Here is a 13,667-nt window from a genome sequence, read left to right as displayed (position 1 = left end):
TGGGAAATCAACTGGATGACAAGAACACTCCATGGTGCAGCGCCTTGAACTTTGCTCACTAAATCGTATCGTCATCACTCGTCAGAGTCCGACGGGGCCAGTCGACGGTAGGCGTACTTAGAGGTAGATAGAGATTTCCACATACCGCATCTGCTGTGTTTTAACAAAAGCTGTTGTTTGAAGAGCCATTGGCGCGGGGTTGTCACTCGACACTTTCAAAAGGATGGCAGGAAGGAGACGGAACAGAGGCGGCAACAACCAGCAACAGGCCACGAGGGGACGAAGAGGAGCCCCAAGCCGGGTAAAATCCATTTCCTGTAGCTCTTGATGTGAATGTATCTTTTATTTGGCCCCCAAGAAATCCAAAATGTTGTCATGGTCCAATTTTGGTTTAATTTTGCCCTTTGAGGGGTGTTTTGATGATGAAATTACCGTATTTTCCGGTGTATGAGGCGCACCCAAAAGCCTTCATTTTCTTTAAAAGATGGCCCTGCGCCTTATACGCAGGTGCGCCTCATCTATGAAGTAATATTGAGCCACAACAAGTCTCGCAACTACTGTCAGCCGCCACCCGCCATAGAATAAGTATTGCGTAACCCCGGCCTCTACTGTAGCGCCTTATATTGTGGTGTGCCTTATATTTGGAAAACCTTCATCTATATATATATATATTTGGGAAGTTTTGTCATTCATTGAAGGTGCGCGTTATAATCCGGTGCGCCTTATATATAGAAGACGTTTGAAAATACACCATTCATTGGGGGTGCGCCTTTAACTCCGATGCGTCTTATACAACGTGAAAGAAATACAATACACATTCCCTATTTCACAATTGTCTATCACTCTGGTTGTTTTCTAGTTGTATTTTTTTTGTGGCTAAATAAGGTCACCAAAATATTGGAAATACAGTAAAGTCTCGTTTTATCGATATCGGTTATATCGATAGTACTGCTTATTACGATACTATTTCTATGAACGTAAGGAGAAAATTTGCATGCCGCAGGATCGGATTTATATCGATAGTCCGGTTATATCGATATTTTTTCAGACTCCTGAGAATATCGATATAATGAGACTTTACTGTACCGCATTTTCCGATGTACAAGGCACACCAAAAGCTTTGATTTGGCATTAAAAGATGACCCTGCGACTCAATTTTCCATTCGTATAAGAAGTAGTGCGTAACCCCAGCCTCTACTGTACCACCTTATATGGTGTGCCTTATATTTGGAAAAGTTTTATCAATTTAGATATTATATTTGGAAAACTTTTGTCATTTATTAGAGGTGTTCCTTATAGTCCAGTGCGCCTTATTATAATAATATTAATAATAATAATAATAATAAGGCGCCAACGTTCACTTAACCCGGAAGTAACATACATATATGGAAAACGTTTGAAAATATAACATTCATTGGAGGTGCGCCTCATAGTCCAGTGGACGTTATACAACAGAAAGTACGGTAAAAAAAAAAAATCGCGATTTACGCAACTATTCTTTCACCCTTTTATCAACACCGATTATTGCAGCGGACAGCTTATCGTCTTATTAGGTGATAGCGTACACGAAAGGGTTTAATTACTCTAATGACAGGATTGATAACAAGAAAATGCTTACAATGCCTCTCTTAACTCATTCACTGCCATTCACGAATTTATTCGGGAATTGAAAATATGAAAAAGATTGCCATTCCCGAATTTGTTCGGGTTTTGTTTTGTCTTGATTGGGTGCCGATAAAGCGCTGGCCATGGCCTCTGGCAATGTTTTTTTTCTCCGTTTCCATAAGGGGGCAGCATTTCCCCTTTGTTCACGTTAGCGCTTTATTACAGCTTGAGCTGTTGTTAAAGCACTATATAAACCAATATGTATGTATTGCATTGTATTTTGGACAGCTGTCCTCATTTCAAGCTCATATAACTCCAGACCCATGTCATTTAGGAATTAACTCTTTTTCTGATTAAAGAAGAGAATCTAAGGTTTTTTTTACGCTGCATTGAATGTTTATGTCATCCTAAAACTCAATATTATGTGGGTCCTACAATTCGAGTGAAAATGACAAAAACCCTGGCAATGGAGTGGACACATTTCCTGCACGTCTGGCAGTGAATGAGTTACTCTGCTTTCGCGGGCCACATAAAATTATTTGTTGGGCCAAATCTGGCTCCCGGGCCTTGAGTTTGAAGCCTATGTTGTCATCAGTATGTCAAGAAAAAAATTAAGTAAACTTTTAATCGTTACTTAGGCTACGGACAAATCAAAAGATGGGTGGGACGATGACTCACTTTGAAACCGGCAATACACAATAGAAGCCTGTTACCAACTAGTACTTTGGCCCTTTTTATGTTGTAATGTAGTATCGTTCATGTATAAATGTCAAGAAGTTCCCCCTACTACATACAGCCACTATCTCACCTCTTGAATAGTTGTACATGAAAATGATTTGTTGTTCAACAGTGTTAAAATGTGATTTTAAAAAATGTATTTTCAATTCATTTTTCGATTGAAGAACAGTGAGACCTCAACTTACGAACTTAATTGGTTCCCAGACAGAGTGTGTAAGGTGAAAAGTGTGTATCTCAAAAAGAATTTCCCATAGGAAACCATTAAAATGGGAATAATCCGTTCCCGGGTTTCCATAAAATATACTTTTCAACTAAATATGCGTTAAAACTACACACAACATACCTTATTCTATGTATAATAAATGTGTTATTGTATTGTAATGAAAGAAATACACTGCATTGTATCATAAAGTCACTTGATTTACATTTGTGATGGTCATTTATGGCTTGATCGAAGGTCAAAGGGAATTGCTGCTTGGAAAGAGAGGCGCATTACATGACGACTGCAATTAAAGAAATAAACTGTGCTGTAAAATAAAGTTTTATTTACCTTTTTGATGGCCGTTGATGGCTTATGGAAGGAGAGTCACCTTCCATAAGGACTGTTGGTAACTTAACCTCTGGTGCTGTTCGGTCGTGTGCTTCCACCGAAGATCACTCTGCCAGCCGTGGTGGGTGTGTATTATGAAAATAGTGCTTATTATAAGGTTTAATTTTCATAAATTTGACGTTTGTAAGACAAAACGTTTGTAAGTTGAGGTGTTTGTAAGTTGAGGTCTCACTATAGGCCTGATGACAGTCATTTAAATTTTATGATATGTTGGGGTGATGGTATTGTTCTTATTTAAATGTCTAAAAGAACAAACAAAACTTACAGATGTGCCTTTTTTCAGTAATGTATTTGTTGGTTATTGTTTCCCGTTTTTTTGTTGAATGCATCTTATGATGATTTTAAAAGCCGAACCGGTTTCTTGCAAGATACGATAAATGGCACTTCTGCTTGTCCATACACCTGGCCCAAAATGGCATCTTTTCAGGAATCTTTCCCAACAGTAAAACGATTAAAAACAAAAAAAATATAGTGATGATCTCTCACAGGCTGTTATTATCCACTTTCCAGGCTTTACGAGAACCGGCTGCATTTGCCAAGTCAACTGGTTATGAATCTGAGGTCCCCCATGAAAAGCTGACCATTGCCCAGGCCAAGAGGGGCACACCAGGTTAGCACTGATTTCCTTTTTTAAATGGTGTAGTCTGTCGGTGTTGGTTTAACTAGAATATTTTATTAGCCGGAGCTTTATAATACATTTGCTAGTTTTTATTAACTCTCATTCACTGCCAAAGGATGCGCCAAAATGTGTCCGCTTTAGTGCCAGGGTTTTTGTCATTTTCACTCAAATGTGTATGTTGAACTGTCGCGGCTTGGAATTGAAGTGGATTTACGTGGGACAGGAAACGTCAGACAGTCTTTTCGTCAATGCATGCGACAGCTTTGTGTTCGCTTTCAACCTTGAGCTTGTAGCAGACGTGCACATTATACCATGACGTCCACTGATGAAAAGGACGTTTTTATCCTCTCTTTCATCTAGAACTGCCTCATGCAACAAAGAGGATGCAGAAAGTGCTGAAGATTGAATGACTGTGTCTTTCAGTTGTCGTATTATTTTGATTTTTTTTTTTTGGGTTCTTTTGACTAAAAGATGGTCCCCGCGAGAGTTGCTGCCTTTTCAGCAGCTCCTGTATTTAGTTTTTCTACTTCTTCCTTTCCTCTCCTCTTCCTTCCAATAGTTTGCCGATGAGAAATGTAAATTTCTCCACTGCGAGACTAATAAAGGCTAAACCAATCCAATCCAAATTGCAGGACCCACAGAATATTGAGTTTTAGGACTACATAAATATTCAATTCAGCGTAAGAAACCTTAGACTCTCTTCTTTCATCAGAAAAAAAGAGTTCATCCCTAAGCTTTATGGGTCGGGAGTTATCTGAGATTGAAATTGGGGCGGCTGTACAAAATACAACGCAATACATACATATTGATTGATATAGCACTTTAACAGCCGCTGAAGCTGTAACATAGTGCTAACATGGATGATGCCCCCTCGTGGGAGGGAAAAAAACATTGCCAGAAGTCTGACCAGCGCATTATCGGCACCCCCTAAAAAATAAAAACAAAACCCGATCATATTCAGGAATGGTATTCCACATCATGCTTTTCAATTCCCGAATAAATTCAGGAATGGCAGTGAATGAGTTAATCGTTGCACGGTGGGAAGCCTTTGGCATCCATTTTACATTATACCTCATTGACTCAGGTTATTTTCCATCTCAACAGTGTAACTGCCACAATATGTGGCATTCGCTTGTCCAAATAAGCGTGGGAGATCTTATCATCAAAAATGTGATTCTTCCTTTCACCTTTCTTGTAGCTAACAGACCAGTGCGCGTGTATGCTGATGGCATATTTGATCTTTTCCATTCCGGACATGCCCGAGCTCTGATGCAGGCTAAAAATGTGTTTCCCAACACACACCTGATCGTGGGAGGTAAATGACCACTTTTACTTGTTTATTAATTAACAGTTGCGTCAGATAATCAGCCGAGAATGGAACGTGTTTGTTTTTTTTTTGTCTCAAGTGTGCAGTGACGAGCTGACGCACAAATTTAAGGGCTTCACGGTGATGAACGAGGACGAGCGCTACGATGCCCTGAGGCACTGTCGCTATGTCGATGAGGTGGTGCGAGATGCTCCCTGGACCCTCAACACGGAGTTCCTAACGAAACATAAGGTCAAAGGTCGTGGGTTAGAAAACCAGCCATTTTTGGGGGACGCTTTTAACGGTGTGAAATGTGCAGATTGATTTTGTGGCCCATGATGACATTCCTTACACCTCTGCTGGATCGGAGGATGTTTATAAGCACATCAAGGCAGCAGGTGAGGAATTATTGTTTCACGGTTCGGTATGGCTTGTCCAGGGGAAAAATGGCGGATGGATAGTTAGTTCAAGCTGCCAATGTATGTCACGTACATACCTGTCAACCTGCGAGACACTTTGGCCTTTTTAACGGCTCAATTTTTCCTTAGTTACAGAGAAAAAAAAACATGCGTGTGTGTAATATTTCACGACGCAATTTTATTTACAAAATTTTACATGTAAACATGAATACTTTTAACAAGTTTCAACATATTTCTAGCAATAATCAAGTATGTTCTTTGTTGTAGAGCATTGTGGCTTTTTTTTTGCTGTGGACAAATTGGATTGGATGTAGTACTTTTATTCGTCTCGCAGTGGAGAAATTTACATTTCACAGCAGCGATGTTATGAAAGGAAGAGGAAAGGAAAGAAAGAAGTAGAAAAACAAAATTGAATTTGTCCCCAGCAAAAAAATAATAATTTGTGTTCCTACAATGTATAATGTTTATAAAAAATATGGATGATTTAATGTAAAAAAAAAAACAGGGTAAAATGTTTAATTTAACATTTCAAAATAAAATTCCACTTGACAGGAACTTGTCTTCTCCAAACTTTTCTCGGTGGTCGACTTTGCTTTTTACGAGTAGCGATATTTGATACCATTAACATTACTGTTAATATTTAATGATGAAAACAGAATTGAAAATATCTCAAAATTATATTGAACAATTTTTGCATTTCCTGTACAAACTTTCTTGTATGCTGTACACATCTAAAACATGATTTTGCACATCTACAAATGTGCAAAAATCGTACATAATATGACCGGTTGACAAATATTCATACAGTAAGTCATTGTGGCAGGAATGTTCGTGGCCACCCAGAGAACGGAGGGCATCTCAACGTCAGACCTGATCACTCGCATTGTGCGAGACTATGACATTTACGTACGACGTAACCTGCAGAGAGGCTACACTGCCCGAGAACTTAATGTTGGATTCATTAACGTAAGGCCAAATTATTGTTGATTATCATGACTATTTCAATTATTTTTCTTTGTTTTGGCAACTTAAACAGAAACTCACCGCCTTTATGTCCATGACAGGAGAAGAAATACCGCCTCCAGAACCAGGTGGACAAAATGAAAGAGACTGTTCGTACGGTGGAAGAGAAGTCGAAACATTTTGTGTACAGAGTGGAGGAGAAAAGCCAGGACCTTATCCATAAGTGGGAAGAAAAGTCCCGGGAATTTATTGGAAACTTTCTGGAGCTTTTTGGACCAGATGGAGCTTGGGCATGTTTACCTTGACATTCAGTCTACATCAAAATGTCATGCTTGAACAATGTTTTTTTAACCCCATATTATACCCCCATCTATTCCATGTATTGTCGACCTGTCTTGCATACAAAAACATATCTGATGAAGTGTCAAATTAATTTCTATGTTGTATTGTCTCCTTTTTCAATCTACTGCCCTTGTGTTTGTTTTTCACATTTTTTCATCAACATTATGCCATCATATTCTTACATTTGAAGGATTCTAAACATGCGCCGCCTTTCTGTCTGTGTTCGTGTGTAGCATGCTATTCAGGAGCAAAGTGGACGAATGCTCCAGGCCCTGTCGCCTTACTCATCCCCCCGTGGCTCCCCCAGCAGCAGTCCCACCAGAATGCGCTCAAGCTCTCCTGATTCTTCCTCAGCTTCCTCCAGAACGTCCCCCGCCTCCACTTCACCACCTGCCACCCGCCGCCGTTAAAATGGGAGCACTTCTTTGTCGATTCTACCTCTAAATATTGTGCAAATCTAAACTTGTGGTCTTAATGCTGGATATTTTTTCCCCAAGTATGATTCAAAATATGTCAGAATTTCTGCTGATTCAACTCAATAACAATCGGTATTCATTTGTTATTGTTTTATTTAAATTAAAGTACGCTTCATTCGTTATGGCAGTGTTTTTCAAACTTTTTTTGAGCAAGGGCACGTTTTACATTGGAAAATGTTTGCGGCACATCACTAATCATCTCCGAGGAACGAGGCAATCAGCGACGTGTTTCCACACGGACGAGTATTAAATTACCCTCCCTGTCTTTACAGCACGGCCACTGGACAATGACATAATATTGGCAGAAAATGATTAATAAAAATGTTTCAAATTTTAAACATGTCATTGAATAATTTCTCTCGACACACAGGTGTGTCGCGGCACAGTGGATGAAAATCACTGCGTTATGGTGTATTGAGGTACAGTATAACAAAAAATATTCACATTTCTTAGTACTGTACTCTAAATGCTTAACCGGAAACTAATAGGTATTATATGTTGACATGTATTTTTATTTCGTGGCGAAAGTCAAATAAAATAATGCGACATGACTAGGAAAGGACGACTTCGAGGTGCTTTTTGGGATTTGTAGTTTTTTAGCGTTCGACGCGCATGGCCCTGACGTCATAACCACCGGGTGCCACAGACCTGCCAATACAGATTAAAGATGGCGCCTTCTCGTACGCTTAGGTGCTGCAAACGGGCTCTTAACTGGATACCTGTCATGTTTATTAACCTGGTCGTTGGCTGGTCGTACTACGCTTATGTTGTGGAACTTTGTGTTTGTAAGTATACTTAATTTTATTCATTTAGTTTATAATTATATATGCGCGCATATGTATATTTGTCGTACAGGTGGTTGTGTTGACAATTTCCCGGCCGGCAACTTGTCAGCTTTTATTTGCCCAAGTGTGATTTACGATTATTTAAAGTTAGTTTGGTATTATTATTTTTTGTATAGTGTTTTTTTCCATCGAAGAGTTCTTCAAATTTGACAAATGGTGGTTTTACGCGTTATAAGCGGAAGTCTAACGGTATGTTATTATCTGAACTATGGAAACGAAAATACGTTCTGGAAGGCAGTTGAAGTTGTAGAAATGTTTTATTTTAGTCTCATGTACTTTACATGTTTTTCCTCATAACAAAGTTGTCTGACTAAAGTAGTTCAATACATTTTATATTTTTTAGAAGGCACCCTTTAGAACTTTTCCATCGACTTCAGGGGAAAGAAGTACATTAGCACCACGTTTGAATTGCAATATATGCCAACATTGCACCCAGGTGTTTTTAATAATAACACATTTAATTTCTAAGCGCCGTTCAAAACTCTCAAGGGCACTTTACAGTCACGGGATAAGAACTTTGTTTACCCACAATGCACGAGTTATTTAGGTAAATGTTATTTTGTTTTTGATTTTTGTCAAAACACAAGATGGCAATTGCTCCTTCATGAGAACACAAGACTGAAAAGCATTTACTGTCCTTCATCACAGATAGCTTCTTTTTAGTTGCCAGCATGGAACCGATGATACCATTATCTGCATCTCAATGATTTTTAGCTCTTGTGTCCAGGCGAGGGATGTCCCTTCTTTCTGAACAAAGCTCTTTGTCATTGTCTTCATGCGTAGGGGAGGGTGGGGTACTGAAACCGGTGCCAGGCCACTACCACATGGTGCCAGGACGGGGTGTCGTGCAATGGGGGATGTGAATTTATGCATTTTTGATGAGCACTAACTGACACTTTGTGTACATCCTTTGTGCCTGTTTTGTAGATACAATCACAAGCAATGCAGAGCGAAGTAAGTGACCATGCGTGTTCATTTGTTATTTTTTTGCCAGCAATTTTTACATTAGAGTTGCCTCATCTTTGCTTCCTCTCAATAGTCAGCTACCTGGTCATCTTCCACATTTTCTTCTTCATGTTCATTTGGTCTTACTGGAAGACCATTTGCACCAGACCTGCTGAACCATCAAAAGTGGTAAAAGAGATTTTGTGTGTATTTTGATCTTTATCGTATAGCTTAGTCGGACAAGTACAGACCAGGTGCTATTCTTGACCCTTATCCGCAAGTACGGTTATTGTAGCTATAATTTCTCTTACTGTCAGTTCACCTTGCCGAGAGCGGAGAAAGAACAGTTTGAAAGGGAAGAGCAAGCGGAGATGCAACAGGAAATTCTAAAGAAGGTGGCGAGGAATTTACCCGTCTACACACGCACAGCGGGAGGAGGTAAGGTTCTTTGACCGCGATCGTAAACACTTACTGCATTGTAAGGCGTTGTTGATCAGACCACCAGGGAGTGTGTTTGAACAAAGGAAACTCACACCTCCCATCATTAGTCATGTCGTCATTCGTCATCATCTTTGTACACTTATACTAAACAAAAACGTGACATTGCTGACATGGCATTAATCGAAACCAACAAACATGATAATATCCAAATTAGTACCTGTTAGAATCTAAAACTGATTGTGCGCTTTTACATTTTGTTCCAAAAATAGAGCTTGTGTTTTCTTCCTCAAGCACAGCAGGTTCATGTGTAGCCTGAGCAACGTTGAAACAGGAAGGCTAATTGGACTCTGGTGCAATTCTTTTTCCTCTTTGGACACACATGATCGCTTCCACTTGACAATAACAATACGTAGAGGACTGTCATTTTTTTTTAGACAACATAATAGCGGGGACATTTATGTTAAAGGACAACCGACACAATTTTTTTGTTTCCTAACTGACATCAGAAAAACGTTTTATAGCATCTAAAATACCCAAAACACGCAGGCTGATATTTTTAGTCAAATGCAAAACACCAATAAAAATGACTTAAAGTGTCCCAAAACTGCTTCAAAATGACCTTGGAAATGGCGCGTTTCAGAAGGGCCCGCCCCCTTGTTCGTGACGTTACGCCAGGATACTCCAGACACAAAACAATGGCTCCAGAGAGTTCAGATTCGGAGAAGATGCTTTCTTGTTACTCATCCAGTTATGAATATGATTCAAATAGTTCTGAAGAGGAAAGCATAAATGTTTGCAATCGATTAAAGATGTCCTTCCGTATAAATTCGAGCCTTCTGGACTCTAATGTAGCTCCCAGAAAATGCACAAGATGGTGCCCAAGAAATGGGTTGATTTGTCTGCTGAGAATTTGTGTCCACTTTTATGTTGTTACCGCAACTGGTAGTGTTGGTGCGACACACGATTCACCATTGCGTTATTTATGTTTTTTCCTTCTAATTTCGCCATCAACAAGGATCAACACTATGTTTTCAGACCAAACAAAGTACCCAAAATGCATTGTGTCGCTTTCTCGGTCAGGGGTGTTCCTGACGTGACGTCACGTCAGGAATCGTCACCAACTCGAAAACAAGACTTCCTGAATATTCAGCGCAAGTTTTAAAAGGTAAAATATAGCTACATGCGGTGGAATCTTTGTAAAATACGCTCAGTAGAAGTCATTTGAAGTGATTTTACAAATTATGGACACAACTTGTGGCGTCGGTTGTCCTTGAAAGGTGGAAATAGCTCATCATTCAGGACTGTGACGCCGTGGCCAAAAATGCTGAAAAACAATATGTATCCATTCCACATGACGCACAACAACTCGAAGTGACAAAAGAAAAAAAAAAAGCAAGGCTCGTGAGAGCACTTGCTGAAGGCCGCCTACTCGGGCGCCATCTTGGACTGATCCGCTTTGCTATGTGTGGCGTGACACAAAATATATGCCTGTTGATTTAAAGGTAAATTAAATATTTTTGAAATTTACATGTAATATGTTGGAAGGAAAAAAAAAGACAAAATGGATGCCAAAAAAGTCATTTTATTTAGTTATTTTTTTGCTCTAGCCATCAGATACTGTGGACTCTGCCAGGTGATCAAACCTGACCGCTGCCATCATTGTTCAACTTGTGAGATGTGAGTCGATTGACATTAAGATTTATTTTTCCACATAATTGTAAATAAATAAATGTTGGATGCTCTTCCGGATTTTTTGAAAGACGCTTTACACTCATAATTTCGTTCACAGTCATTTAAATAAAAAAATGCATTTAGTGTCTACCTCTCTATTATCAACATGAAAAGTGTACTATTCTGCACGTTAACTCATTCGCTGCCATTCCCGAAATTGTTCGGGTTTTGTTTTTTCATGCTGGGGTGCCGAAAAAGCGCTGGCCAGACCTCTTGCAATGTTTTTGCCTTCCACTAGATGGCATCATTTCCCTTTTTTCCATGTTAGCGCTTCTGCTGTTGTTCTATTTAAATCAAAATGTATGTTGTATTTTGTACAGCCGTCCCCATTTCAAGCTCAGATAACTCCAGACCCATTATAATTTAGGAATTAACTTTTTTCCTGATGAAAGAAGAGAATTTCAGGTTTCTTACAATGCATTGAATGTTTATGTAGTCCTAACACTCAATTGTCTGTGGGTCCTGGATTTCGAGTCACAATGACAAAAACCCTGGCACTCGAGTGGACACATTTTTTGCACATTATCTGGCAGTGAATGTGTTAAAATGCTATTTGACATCTCCAATATTTTCTCATGTTCAAGGTGTGTGCTGAAAATGGACCATCACTGTCCCTGGTACAGTAACTTAAAAAAAACAATTTTGTTGTAATTTTTCAAGCTACCAATCATCTTTTGTGTCCCTCTTTTTTTCAGGGTGAATAACTGTGTTGGTTTCTCCAACTATAAGTTCTTTGTCTTATTTTTGGCATATGCTTCACTTTACTGCGCCGTGATATGCGCCACCGTCGCCCAGTACTTCATGAAATTCTGGTCTGTGAGTATGGATGCTTCTTTTATCCAAAGCAATGGGCATTTATGTACTTCCTCACAAGTAAACTAGCATACATTGAGTCACGCACGCTTTCTATTCTTCTCCATAGAAACATCTTCCCAACACGCATGCCAAATTCCACATCTTATTCCTTTTCTTTGTGGCAGCACTGTTTTTCATCAGCATTTTGTCACTCTTCAGCTACCACTTCTGGCTCGTTGGCAAGAACAGAACCACTATCGGTACTTTTTGGTTTTCTGCAACTTGGCACTTGATGATGTCACATTTGTGCAATCTTAACAGTTTTTCGGTGCTTCTCAACAGAGGCTTTTCGGGCCCCAGTTTTTGCGAAAGGTCCAGACAAAAACGGATTTTCTCTCGGTTTCAAGCGCAATGTCGCTGAGGTTTTTGGGGATCAAGCTAAGTACTTCATGTTCCCTATTTTTTCAAGGTGATTTTTTTTCTCCTCTAATTTAAAAGTGCACATAATACGGGGACAGATTGAACCCATGTATGTACCACACAAATAATCCTTGACCTTTTCTGTTTCACCAGTCTAGGGGACGGTCATTCTTTTGTAACCAGACTGGTGCACATCGATCCCGAACAAGCAAACGGCGTCTTGCAACAAAATGTCAAAAGGTTATTTTAAATTACTTTTTTTTATTCGGTGATTTTTTTTTTTAATTTTAAATTCCTTTTTTTAATTCCAAATGTACTGTTTTTTTTTTTTTTATTCTTGCGATTAATCACCACTCTCACTTGAATTTTCAGTCTTTCCAATGAGGAAATAAACCCTAACGGGCTGGCCAACGGGACCCAATACAAAGTGGATGACAACAGGGAAGAAAATGGTATACATTTATTTTATTTATTTATAACCGGTGTCATACACAGAATTCGATACAGTATTTTAATTTAGCTTGTACTGACATGGTCTGCTACGTTAAAAAAAAAGATAATTACAACTACCCTATTTTCCGGTGTATAAGGTGCACCGGAGTATCAGGCACACCCCTATTGAATTGTGTATTTTTCCTTATTTAAATCGCACCTTCAATGAATGAAATGCGTTTTCCAAATATAATACATAAAAATACAGTAAAGTCTCGTTATATCGATATCGGTTATATCGATAGTACTGCTTATTACGATATACTGTTATATCGATATTTTTCCCGAAAATATAGATATAACGAGACTTTACTGTATCTACGTTTTCCGGATATAAGGTACACCAAATTATAAGGCGCTACAGGAGAGGCTGAGGGTACGCACTACTTCTTCTACGGGGGGGAAATTGAGTGGGTGGCTGCTGACAGTAGTTGTGTGCTCTGTTGTAGCTTAATATTACTTCACATATGAGGCACGCTTGCGTATAAGGCGCAGGGTGATCTTTTTTCAGAAAAAAAGTATTTTGGGTGCGCCTTATACACCAGAAAATACTGGATTTAAAAACAACAACATTGAAATTAAATGTCATTGTACCGAACGGGCATCTCAATTTTTCAATGCTGTTTTTCTCTTTTAGGAGGAGTCCAAATTGTGTCGGTGGCCATGGAAAGCGAGCCCTAAAAGGTATATTAAATGATATAATTATTCACTTTTGTATATCTCTTTTTTTAATGTACAATTTGTTTTTTCTTATCCAGCTGACCTCACATGTTGCCTTGACCATCAACACGACCACTGAAGCCATTCTTTGCCCTGAGCTAGGCTTCAACAGTCCCGATATTTTTCATTTTTATAAAATTTTTTATGTACCTTATATTAGGTCGCGACTTGCTACTACAGGGGCTTCGTCATGACCGTTT

General features: G+C 39.1%; 2 protein-coding genes across 2 annotated transcripts; both read left to right on the top strand.

Annotated features, from left to right (window-relative positions):
* The first annotated feature begins 113 nt into the window (after positions 1 to 113).
* Positions 114 to 7,416, top strand: LOC148886543 (choline-phosphate cytidylyltransferase B-like). Its single transcript, XM_089016977.1, has 8 exons — positions 114 to 301; positions 3,464 to 3,563; positions 4,771 to 4,887; positions 4,979 to 5,130; positions 5,198 to 5,276; positions 6,121 to 6,263; positions 6,362 to 6,550; positions 6,836 to 7,416. The coding sequence occupies exons 1-8, from the start codon at positions 224 to 226 to the stop codon at positions 7,010 to 7,012; spliced, it is 1,035 nt and encodes a 344-aa protein (XP_088873103.1). The 5' UTR covers positions 114 to 223; the 3' UTR covers positions 7,013 to 7,416.
* Positions 7,417 to 7,734: 318 nt separating this feature from the next.
* On the top strand, positions 7,735 to 13,645 carry LOC148886542 (palmitoyltransferase ZDHHC20-B-like). The gene is made up of 13 exons (XM_089017132.1): positions 7,735 to 7,863; positions 8,851 to 8,877; positions 8,963 to 9,057; positions 9,186 to 9,306; positions 10,917 to 10,986; positions 11,625 to 11,657; positions 11,736 to 11,856; positions 11,963 to 12,095; positions 12,178 to 12,304; positions 12,409 to 12,495; positions 12,628 to 12,707; positions 13,385 to 13,431; positions 13,506 to 13,645. The coding sequence occupies exons 1-12, from the start codon at positions 7,746 to 7,748 to the stop codon at positions 13,426 to 13,428; spliced, it is 1,056 nt and encodes a 351-aa protein (XP_088873258.1). The 5' UTR covers positions 7,735 to 7,745; the 3' UTR covers positions 13,429 to 13,431; positions 13,506 to 13,645.
* The last annotated feature ends 22 nt before the right edge of the window (positions 13,646 to 13,667 follow it).

This window comes from Hippocampus bargibanti, linkage group LG16 (assembly GCF_051943395.1).
Source record: "Hippocampus bargibanti isolate YZ-2025 linkage group LG16, ASM5194339v1, whole genome shotgun sequence".
NCBI lineage: Eukaryota > Metazoa > Chordata > Actinopteri > Syngnathiformes > Syngnathidae > Hippocampus > Hippocampus bargibanti.
Note: the sequence above shows the minus strand (reverse complement) of the source record. Positions and strands in the feature narration are given on the sequence as shown.